This window comes from Haemaphysalis longicornis, unplaced genomic scaffold (assembly GCF_048455015.1).
Source record: "Haemaphysalis longicornis isolate Haplotype H1 unplaced genomic scaffold, Haemaphysalis longicornis Haplotype H1 scaffold_2, whole genome shotgun sequence".
Classification (NCBI taxonomy): domain Eukaryota; kingdom Metazoa; phylum Arthropoda; class Arachnida; order Ixodida; family Ixodidae; genus Haemaphysalis; species Haemaphysalis longicornis.
In genome coordinates, this window is record NW_027526295.1 from 176,662,318 (window position 1) to 176,688,883 (window position 26,566).

Consider the following 26,566-nt stretch of genomic DNA (forward strand, 5'->3'; position numbering starts at 1 on the left):
CTGGACGAGCCCGGGCCGGCCCGAAAGCCCGGGCCCGACCCGGCCCACGGGCCTGGCCGGGCCGCCCGAAGTCGATTATCGGCGAGCTCGAGCCGGGCCAGGGCTCACTGCCGCGTGCCAGGGCCGGGCTCGGGCTCGACGCCATGGGCCCGGGCCGAGCTCTGGCTTGAATTCATAAGCCCGGCCGTTAATAGTTCCGACGTGAAGTGTAGAAAATAGCATAAAAATGAATACTTTGAGTTTACTTTTATGCGCTTCTTGATGTTAGTTATACACATTGTTTGAAAACATGTTTTGCTAGGTCTGATAGTAACATACTGTAATTTTAATAACATTTTATGTACTGCATGAAGATTTTATATTTTGGTGTATAACATATAAAAGATGCGGTTACAATGAATGCCCTAGCGGGGAAGGAATTAATTAAGACACCCTTGAGCTGTGCACCTATGCCTATGTACGTGTGTTTTAGATATCGAAACAATCTAAATGCGGCAGCCGTGGCTGGAAATCAAACTCGCGTGCTGGAGAAGCGCCACTGCTTAACAACCACTACAGGGAAAATATTTCAACGCAAGCACAAACTCGTGGTTTCAAACGGGGAACAAGAACTTGTGACCGAGACAACCACGTGAAGTTGCTAAGAGTCTGGTCATCAAAGGTGATGGTGTTTTCGTGTAAGAACACGAGCTATTATTACGCCGATGTGGCGTGAACTGCAGACGGTGTGAGCTAAACTACATGCACTTTTAAACCCTTAATTTTTGCGTTTCCATTCAGGACGTGCTTGTACAGACTAGATGCTCCATCTGATTTCTCGCTACGAAGACAATGGACCAAATATAATAAACAAATTTTCTTCAGCGTCTAAGACCGGGCCTGGTCACACACACGCGGGTCCTCCCTAGGCTCAAAAATAAATTACCGGGCCCAGGCCGGGCCTGGGCTTGAGACGACAGGCCCGGGCCGGGCCCGGGCTCGGTGTTACGGGCCCGGGCCGGGCTCGGGCTTCACAAAGCGGGCTTGGGCCGGGATCGGGCCTTAAAATCAGGCCCGTGCAGTGCTCTAATGCATGCAGAGGTGTCAACCCCCTTACCCCTATCAGACACAGCAATCATGAGACGAATATACTCGTGAAAATATTCCAGCATGGTGGCATCACTAGTTCACGAGTGATTGTCATCTACGTGAGGGCTTGTGTTGTTGCCGTTGCTTTCGATAGCAAGTTTAGCCGTAGAACGCGAAAGGAGATTGCACCACTCCGGGCAACAACGGTGTGTGTTTCAGTGCGGAACTATCGCCGTGTTTTGCTTACGCGCTGCTAGCTGGCTGATGGTGTTCGATAACACAGCCCCTATAAAGCCTGAGGATGTCAGCTGACTGAGTGCCCATGGTCGCACGTTACTTTTCGGACCGAGGGCACTGCTAGTGAGGACAAACCACAACGATGAAGCATTCTGTACTCAGTGCATGTCTTCTCGTGCTCTGCATGGCCTTGGGTGAGTAGAACTGTGTCGTCGAAATCGCTTCCTTGGTATCTCCACGACTCATTTTGACGCGAAGCTAGCTCGACGCAAACCATCAGCATAAAATAAGCAACCAAGGACGTTTCCGTACACACCGCCAATGACTACTACAGCGCGTACTTCACCTCCGCTGGAGCCTGGAATACCGCAATCTAAAGTAAGGCTGAATTCTGATTGATGCCTTTTTGTAAAGCGCGTTCTGCTTTAGCTTGAGTCCAACCGAGTTTAAACTTGAGGCCCTTAGGCCCTTAAGGTGATATAAATTTTTGGCCAATTCAGTGGCAGGGTTAAGGCACTTCCTCCTCGCCAGCGCTCGAAAAATTTGCAGAACTGTGCAATGATTAAGACACAATACCTTTAATCTCGCTGTGATGGCGTGAAGGAAAAGATAAGTGGTCCACGCGGAGATAGCTTAATGGATGCGATGCATGAAACACGCAGACACTTGCCGAGAGAGCTCGTCCGTATTGTGGTGACAATAGTTAATTTCCCAGAGATTCATCTTGCTTCAAGGCCACAATAAAAACGGACGAACAACCATAGCTATCCAAATCTGTGAATGGCATGCCGCACCCACCAGGAACAGTGATGTGGACCTGAAACCCAAAAATAAGCTACATTAACTGTACTAACACTTGATGCACTCACGTGAGTCGTGGCGGCCATTTTTTTTCTGTGCAGCGAAGCCCGCTCAAAGTACTCAATAGCTGCCGTCTTTGACGGCTGACCTGGGAGGCCATGGGCGGCACTCGCAAACCGTGGAGCAGTGTTTGCTTTCAGTTCCTGCAAATCGGGGTGATGTTAATTGGCGCTACACTTATTTTGCGGAGGGAATATTTTCGAGGCAGTTACGCTACGTTCTCCCCACCATTTCTTTCGAAGGAAAAGCGCCTCAGCCACCTAACAGCGTCGAGCCTGGTGAATGACGCAACATCAAGTGATCACAAAAGGCTAACTTGCATTTTTGGACGCCGTGTTGTATGCGAATGGTAGGTTGCCTTCTCGCGCCGCGACATTCGTCGATTCAATTGGTATTGGCAGTGACCACGCTTTTTTTTAGGGTGGGGGGGGGGGTTACAACTAAAGAAAGCGTTTGTCCTGTACTTCATTCCCTTGCTGAGCAATGTTTGCGTGATATCATTTACTTGTGATTTTATTGCAAACTGTCAACCAAGGAGGAAAATAAACGAAGGCCGAATGTAATATGGAGACTAAACAAAAAAATGACCCAGCTAGATTCGAACCAGCGCATATACGTTCGTGCTGGGTCGCAATCGCATAGCTGGCAAAATACAAGATCACTACCGACTCCGTTAGCTAAAACAAGAAGAGCGATTGCAAATGTGTTATTCTCCTCAGGGACGCTATCCCAGAACGTCCGAGTTCTGCCTACTTCCGAGATTCAAGCTGCTTGAATTAAGACAGGTGTGATACGTGAGCATCCGGTACATCTTGAGCGAAACCGACGCAATCGTATGAAGCACGCTATTGGGGCTGCTAAGAGGTACGGCTTCTGATAACACTGATAACATCCGCATGCAGTGCTACCTCAAATCGAGCTGCAGCATTCAATCCCTAGCCTAGAGTAGATAGCCCAACACTTCTTTCACTACTACAGCCTGGCTGTATGCCACGCTCGGTGCGGAGTGGTTTGTTTTTCTCGGTAATCTGCTCTTTCACTAATTATGTTCGCTACGCGGCTTGAGGGTAGCTCCAGTGCAGCTCTGTTAGAGCACAAACCAAGTACACGTGAAGGTGTTTACTGCAGCCAAGGGAACGCGCTCAGCTCTACACGTTGGGTGTGGGATCACTGCGGGTTTTATGTTTATCAGAAATTGTCCCATTTCAAAGAGTCAAGACCGTGTTTGAGTGTTGACGAGTGCAAGTTTAGACGTTGACGTTGTGTCATCTGTCGTATACTGCTTTTTCACGGTGTACGAAGAAGGCTGCCGTGGGAAAATCTTGTCGTCTTGACGGGCCCTATTTGCTTGGACCAGTGTGAACTCCAGTTCGGACCGGACATACCCACGACTGTGGCAGCACTGGCTCACTCTGGCCTGGGGAGTTCGATTTACTTGGCGCTAAGTCCTTGTTGCTGCTAACGGGCATGGAGTGAAGACGACTTCATTTCTTCGACAGTACTCCATCTAAAAAGTCGACGCCATGGTTGGGTGGCGCTTCCGTTGCTACACGCCACGCCTATAATTGGTCGAGCAAAGTTTTGAAAAATAAAACTAATACAAATATAAAGAAATCACGAAAAATGGCAAACCGTGCGACGCCATGCATTTCCACAAAAATGCAGATTTCGCGAAAGGTCCATCTTTAATTATCATAATAGCATAAATGGAGATGAATGGCTAAACGAAACTTTTACAAATAGAAAGATAAGAAAAATTATTAAAATAATAAAAAATGGCGAACTGTGTAACACCCTGCGTATCAACTACAACGAAGATTTCGCGAAAGCTCCACTAGTAATAGATATAATAGCGTAAATGGGGATAATTGGACGGACCGGATTTAGAACAACCCAAAAATTTGGCCGCAAGGAAATTACACTCAAGACAAGCGGCATAACGATGCTATGCATTAATAGACAATTCTCTGAATTTCTGCAGATTTTTTTCGCCTCGAATATTGCCGATGTCCACTGTTGCCACGCTATTTGTGAGGAAGCATCGGACATGGTTGTATGCTTTAGGGCTACAAATGGCACTTTGCAGATTTTCGGGGATCGTGTCGTGCTTTACATTGTCAAGGGCCCCTTTCACGTCGATGGCGAAAATACAGTTTGCTTTGACGATCCAGGTTGTCCGTGATGCCCAACTCGATATGCAAGAGAGAGAGAGAGAGAAAGAGAGAAACTTTATTGTGTGTCCGGCAGAGTGAATTAGGCCGTGGCGGTCGGCCCCGATCCCGGGCGGGTCGAGCCCGTAATGGCTTGCGCCACCGCAGGTCCTTCCCGCTGTCGGGGCAGGGCTTCCTCCACCGGCCGGACGGCCTGGAGTTGTGTGTTGTAGTCTGAGGAGGTGATGGCTTCTCGCACTTTTAGTGGCACTTCTTGTGCTTCAGAGTGTGTTTGTAGGTGAGTGCAAACGTTGAGGATGTGCGCTGTCGTAGCGGGGGCAGTCTTGCATATGATGCAACGGTCGGTGTTGTATAGCGTTGGGCAGATGTATCTGGCGAGCACGGGTGTCAGGATCAAGTCCGTCTGTAGCTGGCGGTATAGCACGCCTTCGCGGCGCGTTAGTTGCGGGTGTGGGGCAGGGAGTCGCTGCCTGTTGTGGCGGTACCATCTCAGGATGTCTCCGTACGTCTCCAGTGGTGCTGGTTCGCTCTCTTCGGCTCGCAGTTGGCTGTTCCGATTGCGCTCCGAGTGTTGGCTGGTGTGCGTCGCGCGGTAAGTAAGTCCTCGCGCTGCGCGGTCAGCCTCATCGTTCCGGTTACGGATCCGCCCCTCCGGATCGAGCGGTCCCGCGTGTGCAGAATACCAACTGATAAAGATCGGGTGTTGGCAGGTTTGGCCCGTCCTGTTGAAGAAGCGGGCCGTACTGGTGCTTGTTGTGTTGTTCGCAAAGCGGAGGATCGCTGTTCTTGAGTCGCTGACTATCGTTCTACATCGAGGGTCGGTCGCGGCGAGGGCGATCCGAGCTCTTCTGCGTGATGCGAGTCCGTGGCCTTGAAGCTGCCGGCCGTGCGGATTGTCCCATCGGATGCTGCGATTGCGACTGCCGTGTAGTAGTTGGGCCGGGCGCGGTCTTCCGCTGCGTCGACGTAGTATGCGGTGTTATCCGCGGCGTACGTGGAGGCTAGCGATCGGGCTCTAGCCAGCCGGCGTTGTGGATGGTGTTCCGGGTTCGTATTCTTGGGAAGTGGGCGGACTCGGAGGAGTCTGAGCATGGGTTCGGATAGGGTGGTCGTGCCCTCGGCGGGCTGGTTGCGGGGCCTGATATTCACTTGTTGCAGGATGTGTCGTCCAGAGCGCGTGGTCGACAGCCGGGCTATCTGGGACTTGTTATGGGCTTCTGCTATTTCTGCCAGAGTGTTGTGGACGCCGAGGTTCAGGAGCCGGTCTGTGCGTGAGTGCTGGTAGAGGCCGATCGCTGTTCGGTAGGCTTTGCGTATTGCCGCGTCAATTTTCTCACGCTCGGCCTTGCTCCATTTGTGGTACGGGGCTATGTAGGCGACGTGGCTGATAGCGAAAGACTGAAGGAGTCTCAGTACATGTGCTCCTTTCATGCCGGCGTGTCTCGATGAGACCCGGCGGATCAGCTGCGTGGCCGCGGTGATCTTGATGAGGAGCTTGTTGACTGTGAATCCGTTGCGTCTGTGCGCTTCGATGTGCATGCCGAGGACACGGATTTGGGGGACTTGGGGTATGCTTCCGCCGTCGCGTGTATGTAGTGCTATGTTGGCTGCGGCGTTTCTATCTTTCCGGTTTGGTCCTGGTGCTGGGTTAAGCAGCTCAGACTTCGCAGGAGAGCACTTGAGTCCTGTGCCCTCGAGGCTGAACTCGACCGCCTCAATTGTTTGCTGAAGTGCATTTTCGGTCTGACCGTCGCTGCCGCCTCTTGTCCAAATGGTGATGTCATCGGCATATATGGTGTGCCGGATGTCGGGAACAGTGTGCAGGGGCGTGGCTACCCGTATCATGACCAAGTTGAACAAGAGCGACGAGATGACCGAGCCTTGGGGAGTGCCTTCAGAGCCGAGGCTCTTGGGGGCGAGCTCGATGTCGCCGGCGTGGATGGTAACGGTGCGTTCTGTTAGGAAGTCCTTGATGTAGGCGAATGTGGAGTATCGGCACTCCCATGTGGAGTGCCGATACTTGCTCCAGGATGGCCTTGTGGTGTATCTTGTCGAATGCGCATGGAGATCCAGGCCCAGCACAGCGCTGGTGTCCCGGCACCCCGGCCGGCGATCCAAAATGTCTCCCTTCAGGAGGAGCATGGCGTCTTGTGTACTCAGCTTTTCCCGGAATCCGATCATAATGTGGGGGTAGAGCTCGTTGTCCTCGAGGTATCTCTTCCATCGGTTCATCAGCACGTGCTCGAGTACTTTGCCGACGCATGACGTGAGCGAGATGGGTCGGAGGTTGTCGGTGTGTCGGGGCTTGCCAGGCTTGGGTATGAGGACTGTTTGCGCTGTCTTCCAGGCCTTAGGTAAGGTGCCTGCGCGCCAGCAGACATTGTAGTGCTTGGCGAGGGCTGCGATTGTCGTGTCAGGCAGGTTGCGGAGTTCCTTGCTGGTGACGCGGTCTGGGCCGGCTGCAGAGCTGCAGTTGAGCGTTTGTAATACGGATCTGATTTCCCATTCCTCGATGTCGGCGTCGAGTTGGGGGTTGTCCGCACCGGTGTAGTCAGGGAGTGGGGTCCGTGGCGTGGACGGTAGGTATCTGGCGTCAAGGCTTTTGCGCAACTCGGCCTCACCCTGATCTTTGATTGCTTTGTGCAGTGTTCTGTGGAGCGAGTGTCGCTGCGTCCCCTTGCTCTTGGACTCGTGTAGTAGGTGGCGTAAGAGGTTCCAGGTGCGGCCTTTGTGTGGCTGCCCGTCCGCCTGTTGGCACACTGCAGGGCGGCGCTGTACCGGTCGATGGCGATGTTGAGTAGGGCGATGCGTTTGCGTAGCTTACGGTTGTGCTTCTGGGCCCTCCATCGCAGTTGCAGGGACTGCTTTGCCTCGAGCATGTGTGCGAGGTGACTGTCGACTTTGGGGGGGGGGGGAAATCCGACTGCCACCTGCTAGTGGTCCCCCTGCCAGCTGGCTGGGCAAAGGCGGTTTCGGCTGCCTAGCTTTGGTCAGTTGCCAACGGCAGCGGTGGGTGGGTGCCAGGTCCCACCCGGGGATGCAAAACCCCAAGGGAGTGGCAGCGACTCCCTGGAACTGTATGGGCCAGTTCCTTGCCCCAGAGCCGATGCTGGACGCGGTGGCAGGCCCGGACAGCCTGGGTGGCTACCGAGGTTGGCTCTGGGAACTTGGCTTAAAAGCGGTGAAAAAGGATCTCTTATTAAGGGTCCGCCGCAGTCACCCCACGCGGGCACGACTGCTCGCTGCCAACACGAAGGTTCCTGGACAACAGGATCCAGGGCCTTCGATAGGTGCTCATGATGACCAATGTCTCTGGCCTTTAGTAGCGACCAGTCTAGGAGGCGCGCACTTGCTAGGACCGAGGAAAGAGGGATTGGCTCACTTCTTAGGGAAGCTTCTCGTCCTCAGTATCGGGAGTAGGGCTGGTCGTACTCTATAAGGATTACTCCTCCCACCTGATGACTGCTGCCCGTATGGGGAGGGTTCCCTGGTGGGTGAGTGGTTGGCATAGGAGCACATAAGAGGTCCACCGAAACCCTATAAGTCACATAGGCCTTCCTATGGAGATAGGTGATTCAGGTGCACATAGGATCGACGGATGCGTACAGGGTACAGTTTACCCCGTCTGTCGGACAGTTAGATTTACCAGTATCCGAAACCGTTGATACGAGGGGGATTAGTACCTATGTAGGCTGGGCAGGTGTCTCTTGAGTACTTGGGGGACCTGGTGGGTGTTAGCCGGGGGGCTGGTTGTGAAAGGGGTCCAGAGATTAGGTGTCGTCACTCCGTCGCGGGTTCTCCCTGTTCTTCGCTGTCGGAGCTCAGATGGTTAGAACCTATAGTGGGGTCCACTAAATTCTAATTGGAACCGCCTGACGCCCATCCTGAGTTTTCAGGCCTATTTTAGGAGTCAGACATCTAAGGATTAGAACAAAAACCTCGCTGTCCCCATTCCCACCCACTTCCCCATAACCCATTCCTTATTACCACCATCCGCATCCCTCATCCCAACCTTTCCTGCTACCGTCCCAGGGGAGATCAGGGGAGTCTCCCCGGGCCCGCTCTCCTGGCTGTGGTGTCGCTGTGTAGCATTTTTCTCTTTTATTTTCCACTTCTGTGGGTATTTCCTTCTCTTCAAAACTCTAGTTGACCTCGGTCCAGTTTGTTTATTTTTAATTGGCGTCACCCGTGATACGTATGTTGTATGGGTTGGGCTTTTATTTTATATTATATCCCTTTAGCTTAATGTCGACTTGGGGGAGGTGTTCGTCGGTTTCTATCGAGGTGGTTGCACCCTCCCTCGCTTCGATGATTCTCTGGGTCCACGTTTCGATGTCGTTCTCTGCCGTGTCTTCCTCGCCGTATTCTTCGAGCTTGGCTCTGAACTCGCTCCATTCCATGACGGCGTGTGTGTTCTGAGGAGCGTAGGGGCGGGGCCCCCCGTAGCGGAGCGGCACCAGAATTCGGAGGATGCAGTGGTCACAGCCCAGTGTTTCCTCAGTGTTGCGACATTGTGCGCGTGGGAGGTTGGGCGTCGGCTTATGGAAGGTGAGGTCTGGGTTGGTGGCCCTCTGCGCCGACGTTCCGATTCGTGTGTACGCCGTGGGGTCGTTGAGCAGGTAGAAGCCAGCGTCTGTTGCCTCGTCGAGGAGCTGCCGGCCTTTAGCGGTTGTCTTAGGGTATCCCCAGTTCTGATGCTGGGCGTTGAAGTCTCCGCATAGGAGCGCCGCGTCGGTTTGGGCTAGCTGGCAGGTCTTGTGGATGAGTGTTCGGAATTTCTGCTTGTAGTGTTTGGGGTTGCTGTATACGTTGACCAGGTAGACGCTCTCCTTTTTCTTTCCGATGATCACCTCCACGACGCAGTGTTCGATGGCGCAGTTGGGAAGGGCGGCGTGGTCAACGTATGTGAGGCCTTTCCGCACGAGGGTGCACACTCCTTGCGCCGAACCTTTTCCCGCGGCCCTGGCGCTTGGTGGGCTGGCGTGCGTTTTGTAGCCCGGTAGAGTGAGGGGGGTCTCGCTGTGTGTTTCTTGGATGAGTAGGACATCGGGGCTTCTGTGAGGTGCTTGTTGTATGTACTGTTGTAGCGTGGCCTTCTTGTGTTGGATACCATTGGCGTTCCATTGCCACACCGTGAGGTGTCGCAGTGGGCTACGGGTTTCGACGCCCTTATGGCTGTCTGTTGAGAGCCGGGGCTGCTGTCCATGATTGGGCTGTTGCGGGGATATATGGCGGTTGTTGCTCTGGTTGCGGTGGTGGTTGTGGTGGCGGTGGTGGGGCGTACTCTGGTTGAAGTTGTGCCCGGATTTTTAGCATCATCGCCTGAATACTCTGCATGGTGTGCATCATTTTTGGCACATGCTTTCCAGGGTTGTGATGCGGTCGGTATTGGACTTCATTGCGGCTTCTAGTCTGTCTTGGCGGTCTTGTTGATGATCGAGGCGCGCCTGGATTCTTCTGTCTTTGGTGTTCTCCAACGCTCTTCGCTTTGGGAATGGCTCAGCGGTCCTATTCGCGGTGGGGTTGCGATCCGGCTGTGGCCTGTCCACGTCGTTGTCCTCGCTTATGGGTTCCAGTGCATTGTCTGCCTCGGCGATTACGGCGTCAGTGCGGGCGGTGTTCCTGGGCTCGTGGTGGCTTGTTTGGGGGCGTTGTTGCAGCGAGAGCAGCTGGGCGAGTTTGGCATTTATGGCGTCGATGGTGGCTGCCTGTGCTGTGATCTTCGCGTCTTGTTCTTCGATGCGGCGTTTGAGCTGCACATTTTCCGAGCTACGTTCACCGTTGGGCTTGTGCGGGGAGTGTCCTGCCTCTGCTGTGCCGTGGGGGCCTGTGGTCGGGCCGCATCCGCCCAGCTGATAGTATTTGTCAGTCCGTTTCGGTTGCCTGCTCGCGACGCAGAGCGGCGTGCGCTGCGGCCGCGGCTTGCCGATCTCTCGCGCCCGTTGCTTCGTTGGCGAGAGCGGCTTTGCCGGGCGCCGTCGGGGCGCTGCGGCGGCGGCTGCAGCTGTTTCTCCAGCGGTTGCCGCTGCGGGAAGTCGCGGCGGTCCAGCTGCAGCTGTTTCTGCGCCTCCGCTCGTCGCTCCCAGCGCCGTCTGGTGACCACTAAAGGAACCTTGTACTTGTTTGTGCAGCCTGCCTCCCCGGTTGGGTGTGGTCCGTTTCAGAGCTTGCATCGTGGTTTGCAGTCGTTGGCGTGGCCTTGAGCAGGGTTGGGTGCTCCGCAGGCGAAGCATACTCGTACGTTGGGATTGGGACACACGTCAGCCCTGTGGCCGACCTGGCCGCATTGCCGCCAGACGTCGTAACGCTGTCTGTAGAGCCCGCACCGCATGAGCATGGATCCGTATTTGGCGTAGTTCGGCACCTTTGGGCCTGCAAATAGCACGGCTGCCGTGGTGGTGTTTCCGATCCGGTGTGCCTCGAGCGCCAGCGGGTTGGCGGGGTTGACCACATTGTCCTGAATGTCCGAGTCCGTGTCTTCGATGGCGATTCCGCGAATAACACCCTTTACAGTGCCGTGCGGGGCCGAGCGGTATGCGTGTGCCTCGAAACGGCTTCTGGCAATTTGGAGACTGCGGACTTGGGCGTATTTCGCGGCGCGTGTCTCGCTGGGGGTGCTGGCTACCATGATGTTCTGCGCGACATTCGTGCAGATGGTGTCTTCGCGGGCGCTTTCTCTGGGCGTTCCGGCCGCTGTGAGCACTGCCGTCATGATGATGTTGGCTTCTATTCGGGCAATGTTAAGGCCGCCCCTCGGCCGCATGACGATCCTAATATCTTCCTTGGGAATAATTCCTGGCATTCGTGCGGCTCGGGTAATGCGGGCTGATACTCGTTGAGCAAAGGTTGCGTCTCTGGCGGGGGACTTCGCGGGTGCGGGATTACAAGGCTCGGGTAATGGTGGGGCCGAGAGGCGTTGTCTTACTTGTTTACCGGAGATTTTCCATCCTTCGGTGTCTCGCGGGGAAAGGGCGTCGCCTTTCACTGCGATGACGGTGCTACCGAATCGTCGGGCGATGTCAAAGGCCGCTGACGTCGAGGCCTCGTGCGACGTGGCAGGCGGGTCCGTGGGCGCCGGCACGCCGAGATCCATATCTTCGGTGGGATTATCTAAAACAGCGGCGGAAATATCCGGGCTATGGTCTTCCTTGGGTGCGGCGGGTGTATCATTGGCCATCTCGAGCGAGGCGAGCGAGCGCGCCTCGCCCGGGGCTGGTTGTAACAGCCGGGAGCCGCCGCACGTGCGGCCACGTATTGAGCCGAGGCGCGGCGGTTCGGTTAGGCTTAGCGCAGCTTCCTCGTTGGCGAGAAGTTCGCAAACATCGTCTGAAAATCACTCACTATCCGGGTAAAAGTGGGACCAGTCGATGCCTGCACACTCCCGCACACGGTGGTGACAAAATGGCTGCGATCCGAAGTGATTATTTCGGCAAAATCGGGCATATCACCGGTAGCCGATGTGAACACGTCCGCTCCCTGCGGTGATCGCAGCGCCCTCCCCTCGATATGCAAGAGGAAGTTTGGGGTAGAGAGATGTTATCGGAACTAAAACATGGCGTCTGGTTGAACGTTGGTGGTTGAGGTACGGCGAGCGACGTTCGTGGACCATATGATAAAGCAAAGCGGTCGGTAATAGATTCTCCATGCGTAACGGCTGATTTGGCTAATGAATGAATATGACGTTTTAATGCTTACATTTAGTTCGCCAGTTTCCCAACGGACGTTGAAACACTTGATGAGCGCTTCTCTGACGTTGGGGTAGGCTGCAGATAAGCTTACGGGTATTATTGTCTTTGCCAGGCGAAGTCTTTCTTGGGAGTTTATTTAGCGCATTCTCCGTTACAGCCTGAACTGCCTATGGAGGTAAAGATTTTCAGGCTCAAAGAAATATGACTGGTAACTCGCCATGGTGGCTCATTATCTAAAGCGTGGAGCTGTTGAGCCTAAGTACGCGGAATCGATTCCAGCCCGCGGCGGCCGCATTTGAGATGGAGGTGGAAGCGAGAACACCCGTACGTTGATATGTCGGTGCATGTGAAGATCCCCAGCTGGTCAAAATTCACTCAAAGCTCCCCTCTACGGCGTGCCTTGTAGTCTACACTCTTATCCAAAATCGGAGAAAATAAGACGAACTGCAGCATTTACGCCTCGCGAAGAACATTTGGTCCCCTAAAGACCAAACGCGCCAAGATTAGGGCCGTGTGCAAAATGAAGGGACCAAACGTTGGACCCTCGACGCGAATGAGACCAACGGAAAGGCTAACAGCACCCTTTGCTCCCGCAACGTTTCTGTTACTCCCCCTGGCGGGGGCCCTTCTACTTCTGCGGCGGCCAGCGGGGACGGACGTGCGAAAGGTGAGCTGCGGCGGCGGCGGCTTCTCCCCGCTCGCCCCCCCCCCCCCCCCTTTTTTTTTTGAAGTTTATGAGCTCGTACCTTAGCATCAGAGTGTCAGTTCTTTTTTAAAACCAACACCAGTCGATTCGCTGTGTGTTACTGCCGACGATGACCTAATTTTGATTCGTTTTGGTGAATATTTATCTAATTTTTTACTTAACCCTGAAATAGTAAAAACGCTATTTATCTTCAAACAAACGGCCCAACCGCATAAATAACCACCCCAGCTGGAGCACCGTACAAAAATGAACCTAACCGCTAACTTTATTTTCTTTTGAAATTGCAGTTTTAACAAACTTATAGACAGAAATGTCTTAAAGCGTGGCACGTGGTCGAGTCTCTTGAAGGGCTCTAACTTTTTAGGCAAACATATGACCACTAAATAACAATATGGTGCTGTTAGGATACAAGAATTACTCGCAAACATGTAAAAGTTAAAATGAAAACATAATATTTTAAGCAGAAAAATTAGAAAAAGTCAGACAAAACGCCGGATCTGCAAAGGATGCGTACACCCTGAGGCTGAGTAGGGCAAAAATAGTTGCACCCCCTCGTAACCGCAGCTACGTCCAGAATAAAACTAGACAATAACGGTTAAAATCTGATGTAAATTGGCTGATTACGGCATTTTTCTCCATATTTTGCGGAACCCAAGCGTGTTATCTGCCGGACCACATCAGAACGGTAAACTGAAGTTTTCCTCGAAGGCGCGGTGTGACCACCGTAATAAAAGCACTCTAACAGAACCGTAGTATCTGTCTGTAACTCACGGCGAGTTTTTTTTTTTTTTTTTTTTTTCAGAGTACAGAGTTATTTAATGGCCCCTTGTCCAGTACCGGTCCTCCTAATGGCCGCCACGGTGAACCTAAACTGGCATAAGGCACCCCCCCCAAAATTGCTTGGCTTTCGGGGAACTCGTGCACGAAACATTCTGGTCCTGCAGTCCTTCCCGCACCCACCGGTCACCCGTGCCTTTCGCATGAATTTCACAGTAGCAGGGGCACGCTCGCGTGACTAATCTACAGTGGCCTAAAGCTTCCTTCACTTTTTTTTTTTCATTTTCGTTGCTCCCTCACTGGCAGCCAAGCGCTCGCAGCGTGGTCAGCCTCAAACATTTTTGCGCCTTTCCTTTGAAAGCCTTTTTTGTGCGCACGTACGAACTCACTGTGAACTGTCCGCAAAGAGGAAATAAAAACGTGCAGCCATAGCCTGTCCCCATGCAGCAAGCTGAGGGGACGCCCTTTTGTTTGTTTCGCCCGAGGATATTTGTTAAACGTTGTTAAATTTTTTAAACATTGAGAAAATTTGGCTCTTATTACATTTTTGAAATAAAAACTTATTCTTCGACACCGACACCACAGCCAGAAATCAATAATGATCTTGTTCTACAAACCAGCGCCATAAGCGCAGGAAGGCAGGTTTTCTTGTAATAATAAAATATTCCTTATTTTTTTTATTTTAGATTGCAATCAAACCATTTTGATTTAGAGCTGGTGCTGACAGGAAGTGTCTCTTTCCTTATATGCCTCGTGAAAGGGAGGGAAAAGGCCCTTGTTTCGTGCTAAGTAAGCCTCTGAGCATGATAGCGATTCTGCATGCGAAAAATGAGCAATCTTTATATTTTCTGTCGCCCTGATACAGTGGTTCAATGCGTTCAGTTAGGGAGCATGAGTCCCCAGGTTCTGTTGCTGGTTTGAGTGGCGTCTTTTCTGCTGGAGTAGGAAAAACAACAATGCCTGAGTTTCGCATGTTAACGACCGTGGCCAGGCTCTTAATTAATCCGTAGTCTTGTGCTCAGTGCACTCCACAGGCCACGTTTGGCTGGAGTACGTAAAGCGTTGATTTTGCTTCTATCTTTTGCTTTTTGGGGTATATTTACGGATGGTTGTTAGGACTGCTGGAAACTGCGGTTTTGTCATTTTTGCGTACTACCACGAATGTTATCCTACCACAAATAATACTTGTTTTGTTGCCCTATTCCTTTCTTGTAGGATCGTGACGACATGCGCCCCTTGCCAACAGCGGCACGGAGGATAGTTGTCTCCTCTCAACGGACAAGTACCTCGTGCAAGTGGAGCACGCTTGCGCCAAGGACAGCAGCCATGTATACCCAGAACAGCCCAATGTACTGGGCGCATCACCTTGACAAGGTGTGCGAAACAGGCCTTCGAAATAGAGACTCCGACATTCAGAGTGGAGTACGGTTTACTTGTGTTGTGTATGTTGGTTACACGGTGTTGCAATAAAAGCTTCAAAATGACATTTTCTTTGTCGTGAATATTTTAAGTGGCCAAGAAATACTTTTTCTGGTCTGTTGTGTTTACTCCTGCTTTCTGAATTGTCGGTCTAATGGAACGACAGTCAATCCCCATGGAGTATTGACACAAGTGAACACATCGGGTTTTAGTATGCACGGTTAATCCAGAAGAGAGCTTTTGCAGGGATGAACATTTAGTCTTGAAAGCATCAATTGGTCTAGGGGGAGTAATGGGAAAGATTAACGATTGATACTCGGAGGACGAACGGTTGGTCGCCAGTGGACTAACAGGTGAGACTAACAATTGATCTGCAAGGTACCAACAGTTAGTCTTTATGGTGGACCAACAGTTTAACCGTCAAGGGACTACGTGTAGAGGGACTAACAGTTGGACCCTTGCCGTTAGTCCCAAAAAGGGCTAATCCTGGCGGCAACACATTTAGTCCCCAAAAAGACTAACGCCGATGCTCCGTTAGTTTTTTTTGGCTAAGAGTGTAGTTGTAGCTTTGTAACGTCACCGGTAAACGTAAGTTCAGTCTTCACTGTTATATATTTGTACCGACCTATATACCGACCACCTATGTGTGCAGTCGTCGGTACAACCTATATTTCTACCGACCACTGTTATATATTTGTCCTCCCACCTGTACCCACGTAACGACCAAGCCACCTCCTTTGCTTCCCGCTACTACTCTTACTCTTCTTTGGTGGCACGGTACTGCACGTGCCAAGGTGTGCCCAACTCTAACGCATTCTCACTGCCGCGTTCTCCCGCGCAGCCTGCGCTAATAAAAAAGTGACTCCAATCCACGCTGTGAATGTGGTTGGAAGACAAATCTGTAAACGACATCACAACAATTGGTCATGCGACGCCACTTCAATTCACACACGCGGCTCTACAAAGAGTGAAACCAGACATTCTGCGAGCCGTTACCCGGGATTCGCGTTAAAAAGCGCCCACCCCCTACCCTGCCGCTGAATCAAAAACACAACCGAATTGGTATTCACCAATTTAGAAAACGGAGTCCCATTCGTGGCAAGCAGTGCCCAAAAGGCAGCGTTTCTCTAGCGGCCAGATGTCTGCATGTGGTTCGTACATTTTGTTTTCCCGCCCTGCGAACCAATCCTTAGCGCATATTTTCCGTACGACAAGTGGATTCCGTCGGGTGCGGTTTATTCAGGAGGTGCTCTCGAACAAGTTAATCAAGCCGTGCGAAGGAAGTGCGCAATGGACGCAAAGCTGCGCCAAAACAGGCCCAAACAACCATCGCTAAAACAGACGACAACGCCGTACCGCTGACGCACCCACCGGTGCCCCTCCGCGCAGGGAACACTGGTTAATTCGCCGCGCCATCTACAGTGTGCTCCGTGAGTGAAACCCTCAACCCCCCCCCCCCCCCCCCTTCCCGCGTCGCCGCCACCGCCTCCGCCGCGTTGGGAGTTTATTGTCCCGCACGCCGCGAAAGAACCGTTGGCTGGTAGAGGTAGAAAGCTTTGCTTTAAAAGTAAAATACACCTGGCGATGCTTTCCTAATAAATTACACTGTTACTAACTACTAATCAGTTTTACTCACTACCACGCATATTAACAACCACGCGCAACAACCACGTCTAAAATTTGATGAAAGCTTTTCTTTACGCTAAATAACTCCTGCCCCTTTCCACCTAACCGAAGGAACTAAAATGAGACTACATCTGTTTTCTCTAAAGCATTACCCCTCTAAATACGGAAAACCAAAATTCCAACACCTATCAGCTTTCGTCAGCGCTCCGCAAGTCCGCCTCGTACATGCACCGCCCCCTGGGTGCCCCACGTATGAACGAGTAGCGCCACCCAGCGGCAGCCAGGAAAGGCGTTGCAACCGGCAGACGTTCCACTTCCGGTGCAAGTTGGGCGGTATAGCCAATGGCGGCGCCATCATTCTTTACCATGGAGGAAATGCTCTTTACGGTTTCGCTATTTTCTACCTTACTTGTAAAAAAAGCTACGCATAAGAGTGTTATATGTGGGTTCTCTGTGAGATAATCTATCGAGCTAGAGAAACAGTATGAACAGCAGAGGTGCTTAAAGAAACACTAAAGCGTGGAAACAACTTGGCCTGTATCGATAAAGGGGCCGGGCATCCCAATTCACCATTCTCGCAACTCTCATTTGTTTAATAAGGCAGAAAATGCCAGAAACGTGAAAACGGGGGCCAACGCCCCGCACGCTTTTGGGTACTACGGTTTGTGACGTCACAATATTTGTGCCCGGCGAGAGCTCAACAGAGAAGCATCTATAAACGTTTTTTTCCTAAAATAAATATTTCCGAAGTGGTTGAGCGCGTGAAATAAATGCAAATCGAAGCTTCGCGTGCGCTAACGCAATTAAAAAAAAACGCAAACAACAGATTTTGTACACAGCGAGTCAGGCGGCTTCCCTCACGCTCGTCAGCCATCATGCTTTCAGTTTGGTTTTAAAAAAGGACTGGTGCGCAATTAGCGTTATCCGGCGTTCACCTCCGGCGTTCACCTACCACGGTGAGCGCCGGAGCTTCTGCAAGCAATATCTCCGGCAGGAAGCGGCCAAAACAAGATGCACTGCTCGTGTTTAAGCGACCCGACCCGCCTGAGCTTATAATCCGTTCCATGCGCGCAAATCTTGCTATCGGTAAGACGCGCCCGCGCCCCGTTCTAACCTTGCAATGTCGCCCGTGAAAGGTTAGGGCACGGAGCAAGATGGTTATGGTACTTACTGAAGGGGCTCATCCAACCGAACCGAACTTGTGCTCTTGAGCTCGCTGCGAGCGGCCGTTGATAAATAATCCATATGTACACCCAAGAGCATAAGTTTACGGACCACGAAATCGGCAATTTTGAATTATTTCTAGGCCGCACGGTAGCCCGGAGTACCATGTGCGGTAGTTTTCATTAGTTCAGTACTTATACGATATCTCGCATGCATTCGACAGTTCGTCGGGCTGCTATAGGAAGAGAAAAAAAAAATCTAAAATTGCCATTTCTCTGTTCCGTAAAGTTTTGATCGTTGCTACATCGTGCGCCCATACCTTTGTTACGTTTGGGCCGGGCGGAGCCACTCCGAAGTTCGGACATTCGGCTGCGAAGGCACTCGACACAGCGGCGGGAAGCGAGTGTGTATTTCAGCGCCGGTTGGAGCGTCGCGTGTAGAAGAGAATATGGGATGGACGTGATCGCCAGATGAGCTGAGATGACGGCTGCCGCTTGAGCGACGCATAGCCGGGCAGCCGGTCTTGCGCGATATTTGAAACGGAACTTGTCACTGTTGCGTTCGCGGCCGGCGTGAAGTCTGGCTGTCCGGTGTAGACGGGCACAATGGCCGCTGGAGCGATGAAAAGCATTCATCGTTCTGTCGGCGGCAAATAATAAAAGTGAAAGCCAGCCTCCTCGGTCAAAGAAACGTTCTCAGTGGTCAGTCATGCTGACGTAAAAGCTACTGTTGTCAGACGGAATCCGGTGTCTCGCTCCTATTTTGTGACGCGACGTCTACGCAACGAAAAAAAAAAAAATGAAAGGGAAGGGGGAGAGAGAAATGCCAGCTTTCTTTGCGGATTTCTCGGGAAACAACGCATCGTTGGTCGTTGAACAAAAGATGACTGATGACTGATTGTAGGGTTTAACGCACCGACGCAACGCAGGCGATGAGGCGCGCCGTAGTGGAGGGCTCCGGATAGATTTTGACCACCTGGGGATCTTTAACGTGCGCCGAAATCTCGTACACACGGGCGTTTTCGCTTTTCGCCTCCATCAGAAAAGCGGCCGCCGCGGCCGGGAATCGAACCCGCGACCTCGTGCTCAGCACGAACAAAAGATGAGTGTGCTAGGAAATGTATTATCTTTCAGTTAAAACAAAATTTCGGTCAGCCTTTAGTGTCTCTTTAAAGGAGCCATGAAGAGAAAATACAACTTCGTTTAATTTGAAAGAACTAGGATTCAGTATCTCACTCAGCTCCATTACAGCCACAAAAGATTTTTTTGAACGAAAAAAAAGCAAGAGGTATTTAAAGACTCAAAGTTTGCGCCACAGTGACGTGTTATGAGCAAGAATGACGTCATACGGGCCAACAATAACACATAATTTTCAGTGCGTTAACAGCACGTTAGCATGTAAGTGATGCGGTCAAATGAAACTAGAGGCTCCATTAAAGACGTACAGTCATGTGTCGTCCCGACAGGTCAGTTAGGTGGCCGCCAATCGCACAAACAAGGTTCCGTGACGTCATAGAAAAGTCGCGGGAAATTGGCTAGGGGGTCGCGACTGCTTCGCACGTTTTCTTTCATATCTCCGTTATTTGTTCGAAGATTGCGGTGATATTGGTGTCATTGTTATCGGGACTAAGCAGTCTTTCTAATAAACCCAAATTGTATTTTGTCTTTATGGCTCCTTTAAGCTTGAGTTTGGGTCGTGAGCGTTAGTAAAAATATTCTGCAGAAATTCAGAGAATTATCTCCTAATGCGTAGCATTCTTATTACGCCTGTGGCAAGTGTGAGTTTTTTTCCAGCCAAAGTTGTTGTTTTTTCGAAATTATACCCGACCAGTTATCTCCAATTACGCTATTAAAACGATTACAGGTGAAACTTTCCCGAAATATCCATTATTGTGGAAATGCAGGGCGTTACACGGTTCTCCATTTTCCGTAATTTTTAAATATCGTTCTAGATTTTAGTTTTTCAGAATTTTGTTCCACCGAATATCTTCACTTACGCTATTATAACGATTACAGGTGAAACTTTCGCGAAATCTGCATTATTGTGGAAAGGCCATGCGTTATACGTTTTGCCATTTTCCGTTGTTTTTTAACATTTTTGTTGATTTTATTTTTTCAAAGTTTAGTCCGACCAATTATCTCCATTTACGTTATCATAACGATTACATTTTGAACTTTTGCGAAATCTGCATTACTGTGGGAATGCATTGCTTTACAGGTTTAGCGCTTTTCCGTAATTTTTTTATATTGTTCATATTTTTTTCTTTTTTCATAATTTTGTGCGACCAGTTATCTCCATTTACGCCTTTATAGGGATGACAGGTAGAACTTTCGCCACATCCACATTTTTGTGGAAATCCAGGGATTCACACGTTCCGGGCTGTGGGGGTCGTGAGGCTCGTGGCATTCGCGAGGCTCGTGGCACTACCTTTGCGCAGCGGCTTTATCAAAAACTCCCGAGCGCACGTGAGCGTGCGCGTCGTGAGGAGCGCCCGGCGTCGTCCAGGTTTGGGCGTGGGCTTGCGCCACGTGAAGAGCTCCCGCCTTTGTCGTATTTGCCGTCGTCTAGGCGGACCCGTGACGCGCCGGTCGCTACTGCCCCCACATAGAGCCGGAGGCCGTTGTGTTGCCCACGTGACGTTTTTGGTCGGTTGAGCTTTCGAATTCCGGAGCGGGGTCATTGATACCAGGAAGCCCTGGGTAGGTCGGAGGGAGGAGACGTAAGCGGGCTTGACTCGCTCGGCGGCGATGACGCCTAGGCGGCAGTTAATGTCCACGGTGACAGCCTTGGGTTGCCAATCGCCGTACAACGAACGTGCACAGACTTGCTCTTTCTGCTTCCTCTCTCCTGGTCATGTGCAGCTTTCCCGCTCATGGCAGTCCTTTCAACAGCGATTACTTTGCAGTTATTTAGCGTAATGGAAAGTTATTTTGCGCTTCTGATATTGGGGGTGAAAACGTGCTGTGCGCACAGTTTCAAGTCTTGCACGCTTTGCGGCTAGGTTACTGAGCAATGGAAACTATCCCATAGAAATGCATGGGGAGTAATATTTGACAGCGAACTGCACATAAAATATTCAGAATCCTGGAATGTTCTTCTAGTGTTTTTGTGCTGCCCATCGCTACGAAGAGCACCCGAATCCTACAAACGAAACCGAAACCACCTTCCGGCTGTCTGCCGCCATCTGGCGTGTTCCCCCCACTGGCACACAACACTGGGGCAAACCCTCGCCCTGCTTCGACTATGAACCCGGGTCCCCGGGTGTGGCAGCCCACTTCAGAGACAATGAGCCAAGGTGTGGCAGCTGGTCGCACACCACTGCCTTTTTACGGCATGGACTGTTGACTTTAACCACCATGTGTACTCTTATTCAGTTTATCATAAAGTTTCGGTTTTAATCGTCAGTACTGTCGTCATCAATCAGGAAAGCAGGCGTTCTTGGCGTAAGTCGAGGGCTGCCTGTGAGGCCTGCACAGTTTTCATCTCCACGTTGACTTCTTGCTATGTGCCAAATATCACTTTCCTGAAGTGGTTTCCCTAGGTTCCTGAGAGGTCGGAATTTTGAGCGAGAAAGCTGGGTATGATCTGCTGTCAGTGTGGCGAGAAGCTAGGCCGATCCCCAGCTCTGCTCCCTCCAACCTTGCGCCATTAGTGCGAGCTGCGGCGATTTTTTTTTCTTCAGTGTCCCTTTAACGAAAAACTGTGCAAGTCGATAACCACCGACAGAAAGTTCATATTCATGGATAGCTCGCTTTTGGGTCTTTAGGGCTCGCTTTCGGGCGTTAACACTTTTCTAGCGTCACTGTTTCGCCACAAAGACGCTACCCATGTTGACGTTCACCCCATCGAATGAGTTACGTTTGTTTTACTTTCGTAGGGAGCGAGGCAATCTCCTGCGTTGACCCGCGGCCTCACAAGGGTGCGTGGGTGACCGACACCGACGGCGATACGTCCAGTTGGGCCCTGGTGACGGAGAAGTGCTCGGACTTGTGCCTCTGCTCTAAGGATAATTGGCGCCGCGGCCACCGCGTTAAAGACTGGTGCGACCGCATCCCTATGTGGACGGCAATTGCGGCATTCAATGAAGACACCGCCGGCAATTCGTACGCCGTACGGCCGGCCATCTTCGAGTCCTGCTCTACTTACGGCGTTTGGGTGAGAAAAAATGTCCCAACTCCCTGACTTTACGTTGGCTTTGACGAATAACATGTTGGCAAATCGTAGGAGAGCCATGACTCTATCCCCCTTTCCGATGACACGTCCCTGACTATAATACCGCTTCCGAAGAGGCACGGTGGCGGGTCATTGCCACACTATTCGCTCACTAATAGTGCATTGATGGGCAGTGAGATCGTGCTTCGGATCCCTCCTGGTTGATATCGTCACTAAGCTTGGCAGAAAGATACTAATGAAAAGAAAATCTTCATTCTACCTATCCTCCCCTTCAGTCTATTGAATACGGGGCAGCATCGATGACGATCTGTGCTGACATCCAGACGGACAGACAGACGGGAGGCGAAATTTTGGCTCGCAGCAAGACACCCATTATATACTGAGAACGACTTGTGTTAAAGGCATTCATTTCGATTTAAAAAAAAGTAACCTTAATACTAGGGGAAAGGTTAGGTGGGCTGTGACCGGAGGAAGAGTAGTTTACTGAAGAAAATCTGTAAAAATATCCTTAACACTGGCAGATCAAAAAAACTAACAGTCCCACAAGGCAGAGGGGTCATTTCTGGTAGAAAAACAATCTGCAAAAATTCAGGGAATTGTCTACCAATCGCATTCTTATTATGCTTGTCTAGAGTGTCAGTTCTTTTCCGTCAAGTATGGCTATGAGTAGCGAAAAACGTTTGCAGATTTTATTTTTTTGAAACTTTTTTTTTTCATCAATGATAGGAATTTATCGCATTACAGCGATGAAGTGCACCTTCAATTCTCCAACTATGTTTTGTTTCTGATGATGCGAGGCGCACTGCAGATTTGGTTCGTTTACGCCATCTTTAATTCGTGTTTCAACGCTTTTTCGCGGAGTGTTTGTTATTCTTCGATTGTGGGGGAGATGTATAAGATGCATACTTCTCATTTTGTGAGATCAAAAAGTTTCCTTTTCTATTTTTAAATGTTGGGGTTTTTAAAAATTATGCCGGACCAATTATGTCCATTTACGCTATTATAACGACTAAAGGTGTTACTTCAGCGAAATTCGAATTTTTGTAGAAATCCAGGCCGTTATAAACTTCGCCGTTTCAGCTCTTTCTTAATTCGTAATTGAACGGTGTTCTGCAGATTATCTTGGTTTATTATTTGGTTTTGGATTGGACATAAATAGATGCATATTTTTTACTTTGCCAAATCATTTTGTCAAGCTTTTTTCTTGTAGTTTTCTCATTTATAAGTTTTTGAAACTTCCTTGCCACCAATTATCTCTGTTTACGTTGTTATAACGATTGAACGTATTACTTATTCCAAATCATCATTTTTGTGAAAATGCATGGCGTTAAACGTTTCCCTATTGTCGCTATTTTCGATTCGTGTTTTAAACGTTCTTTTGCGGCTTTTTTTCGTTCATTCTTCGGCTTTTTTAGGAGATGTATGGGATGCATATTTCTGGTCTTGTAAGATCATTTTTGTCAAAAAATTTTTTCTACTTTTCTTATTTTTTTTTGGTTTATCAAGAGACTGTCCGACCAATAATCACAACGTTATTCTAACAACGAAAGGTGTTACTTCCGAGAAGTCTGCATTTTTGTGGAAGTGCAGGGCGTTACACGTTTCGTCATTTTCACTATTTTTTAATTCGCATTTTGAATGTTCTTTCGCAGACTTCTCACGTATATTATTCGATCTTAGAAAGAAATGTATAAGATGCATATTTTTTATTTAGTCAGATCATCTGCCTTAAAATTTTACTGCTTCGATTTTTCTTATTGTTTTTTTTCGGATTTCTCTCCGATCAATTATCTCCAGCTACCCTATATAACAATTAAAGGCGTTGCTTCCCAAAATCTGTATTTGTGTGCGTGTGTGTGTGTGTGTGTGGTGTGTGTGTGTCTGGAAATGCAGGGCGTTACACAGTTCGCCAAATATAGTGGCATTTAATTCGTATTTCAAACTTTTTTTGCAGGCTCTTTTAGTTCATCCTTGGGTTTTAGGGGTAGATGTATAAGATGCATATTTTCTATTTTTATACCATTTCTTTAAATTTAACTTTTCGATTTCTCTGACTTTTTGGTTTTTCAAAATTCTCTGCGACCAATTATCTTCATTTATGCTGTTATAACGAATAAAGGTGTTACTACCACCAAGTCTTCATGCTTGTGGAAGTGGAGGGCGTTACACGATCATTCCTGTTGGAGGTAATCGGCAAAGAATGCTGCGCAATAAAACCAACTTGAAATTTTAGGCATTAGAGACTGCTGCGTACGACTGCAGTTCTTTAACATCCAAAAGTAATTAGTAGGAGGGTATAGGACGACAACTTAATCACTGTTTAATATAGCTTTCAAGTAAATATGAGAAGCGGAGAGGCGGTTCTTCACTTTATCCGGACTTTCCGAAAGGCGCACACCATGAGGAAAGTCTACCTCGAGGGATTTAAACACCTTTACCTTAATGATCCCATATTATAATTTGTACTTTCTTCAGCACCTGTGCAGTATGATTTTCTAAGAGTGCAGTTGCAGCAACCTGGACAAATTGGGGTGCATTCATGACAACGAGCAAAGCATATAGACACCTAAGTGAACTGAGGACCCATGTGCCTAATCCTGAGTATGGGCCGACTTGCACAATACTCGAACATTTTTAATGCGTAGCACTCTTCGCCGAGTACCCCCCCCCCCCCCCCCCAGCCAGGGCTACGTAACGCCCTTTATTTCCACCAAGAATGCTGATTTTGCGGAAGGAACACATGTAACCGTTATAATATCGTAACTGGAGATAATTTGTCGAACAGAATTTCGAACACCCAAAACAATATGAAAAATAGAAAAGAAAAGTTTAGAAAATGTTCTCGAAAATAAAAAATACTCATCTTATACATCTCCTTCAAGAAAAAAGGAAGAAAAAACGATAAATGTCTAAAAAAACTCCGAAACAAGAATTAAAACATCGTGAGAATGGCGAACCATGTAACGATTCGTATTTCCCCGAAAATGCAGATTTGGTGGAAGCAGCACCTTTAATCATTATAATAGTGTAAATGGAGAAAATTGGTCGGACATAATTCTCAAAAACAGAAAAAAATAAAAATATATAAAAACAATACTTTCACAAAAATAATCTAAAAAATCAAAAATATGAATCTTGTCATTTCCCCCCAAACCGAAGACTAAACAAAATATTACACATAATAACATTGGAAACACGAATAAAAAATAGCTTAAATAGACAAACTGTGCAGTAAGCGTTGAATCTTCAAAAAGAAAACGTAATTAGCGGCGTAAAGTCACGTCATCGCTATGATGGTATAAATTTACATCATTGGCGAAACAAGCAAAAGGAAACCTGACAAGAGTAAAAAAAACCGTTCAACGCTTTTCGCTACTCATAGCCATATTTCGCTGTAGAGAACGCGGACACTAGACAATCGGATGTAGTGGCTAGGCCACCTAACACACAGTTCTGCTAGGGCAAAAACTAACACGTTCATGTTCACTTCCAACAGGGACCGGTAATGTCTCACGTGCGCTGGCACTGTCAATGCAGTCGATGCTGCTATTGTCGCGGTTGTCGGCGATCTCTTGGTGGTTTGCACGGGAACCAACACGTCGTCCAGTCGATCCGGCGAATTAATGCTCGGTAGTCGACGGTCAGCTTGCGGGCACGGCTAGCACTGCAGCCTAACTGCCTGCGTCTCCGGGCGTCCTCGACGACGGCCTCGGAAGACCACGGCTACCGCATCTTGCGGCTAGCCCTCCGAATCATGAGTCCTCGGAATTCACCTCTGCTTCTTCCCCACCTCCTCTTCCTCTTCTCAGACGTCACTTTTTTCAACCGGCTATTCTGCCGGTTCCCTGGTGGCGACACCTAGCGGAACACAAAGTGATTGTCCACGTTTAACAGTTGAACTTCGTCGTCGTCGAGGCCGTTTCCGATGCACGCACCACCACTGTCCTCTACCTCATCACACGGAATAAGAATTTTACACATTAGTAGACAATTCATTAAATTTCTGAAGATTCCTTTTTATTTTACTTGCCACACTATTTACTTATTTGGTAGGAATTGCATTAGCAAAGTGCTTCTATAAAGCTTGGTGCAGATTACAAAAATTCGTTTAAGAGCTATGAAGAGAAAATGAAATGCTGGTTCACTAGAGAGACTGCTCGGTCTTAATAACAATAGTACTAATTTTATCGCAAACTTCCAACAAATAATCTAAATTTGAGGGAAAACAGGTTAAGCAGTGGCGACTTCCTAGTCGCCTTCGGGCAACCTTTCTAGAACGTCACGTAATCTTGTTTGTGCAATTTGCGGCCGTCCAGTCATGACCCTTACCCATCGGTAAGGGTCATGACTGGATGAATAAAGCCTCTAGTTCGGTTTGAGGGCATCACTTGAATACTAACGCGAAGTTAACACACTGAAAGTTCTGATTTCAGTGCTAACCCATATGGCGTAACTTCTTCCCACAACAAATTACTGTAGCGAAAACTTGACGTTCTTTTATAATTATTGCGTTTTTAACACGAAAGTGTTTTACGCCTGGATACACAAAGATTTCACTCACGTCATATCCGTCACGGAAATGACGTCAGTACAACGAAGCGAGAGGCCTGTAAAGGGTGCACCCCTGCACCCTTTACAGGGTGGCGAATACGGTCATCCGGCAGTGGGGACAGTAA

At 49.5% G+C, this 26,566-nt stretch overlaps 1 protein-coding gene across 1 annotated transcript in view; it reads left to right on the forward strand.

Annotated features, from left to right (window-relative positions):
• The first annotated feature begins 1,361 nt into the window (after positions 1-1,361).
• Positions 1,362-26,566, forward strand: part of LOC144167526 (domesticated amidase effector 2-like) — a 33,028-nt gene continuing 7,823 nt past the window's right edge. Inside the window, exons 1-2 of the mRNA XM_077696768.1 lie at positions 1,362-1,499; positions 21,595-21,872. Coding sequence (XP_077552894.1) covers positions 1,448-1,499; positions 21,595-21,872 — 330 coding nt within the window. The 5' untranslated portion in view covers positions 1,362-1,447. The remainder of the gene's footprint in view (positions 1,500-21,594; positions 21,873-26,566) is intronic.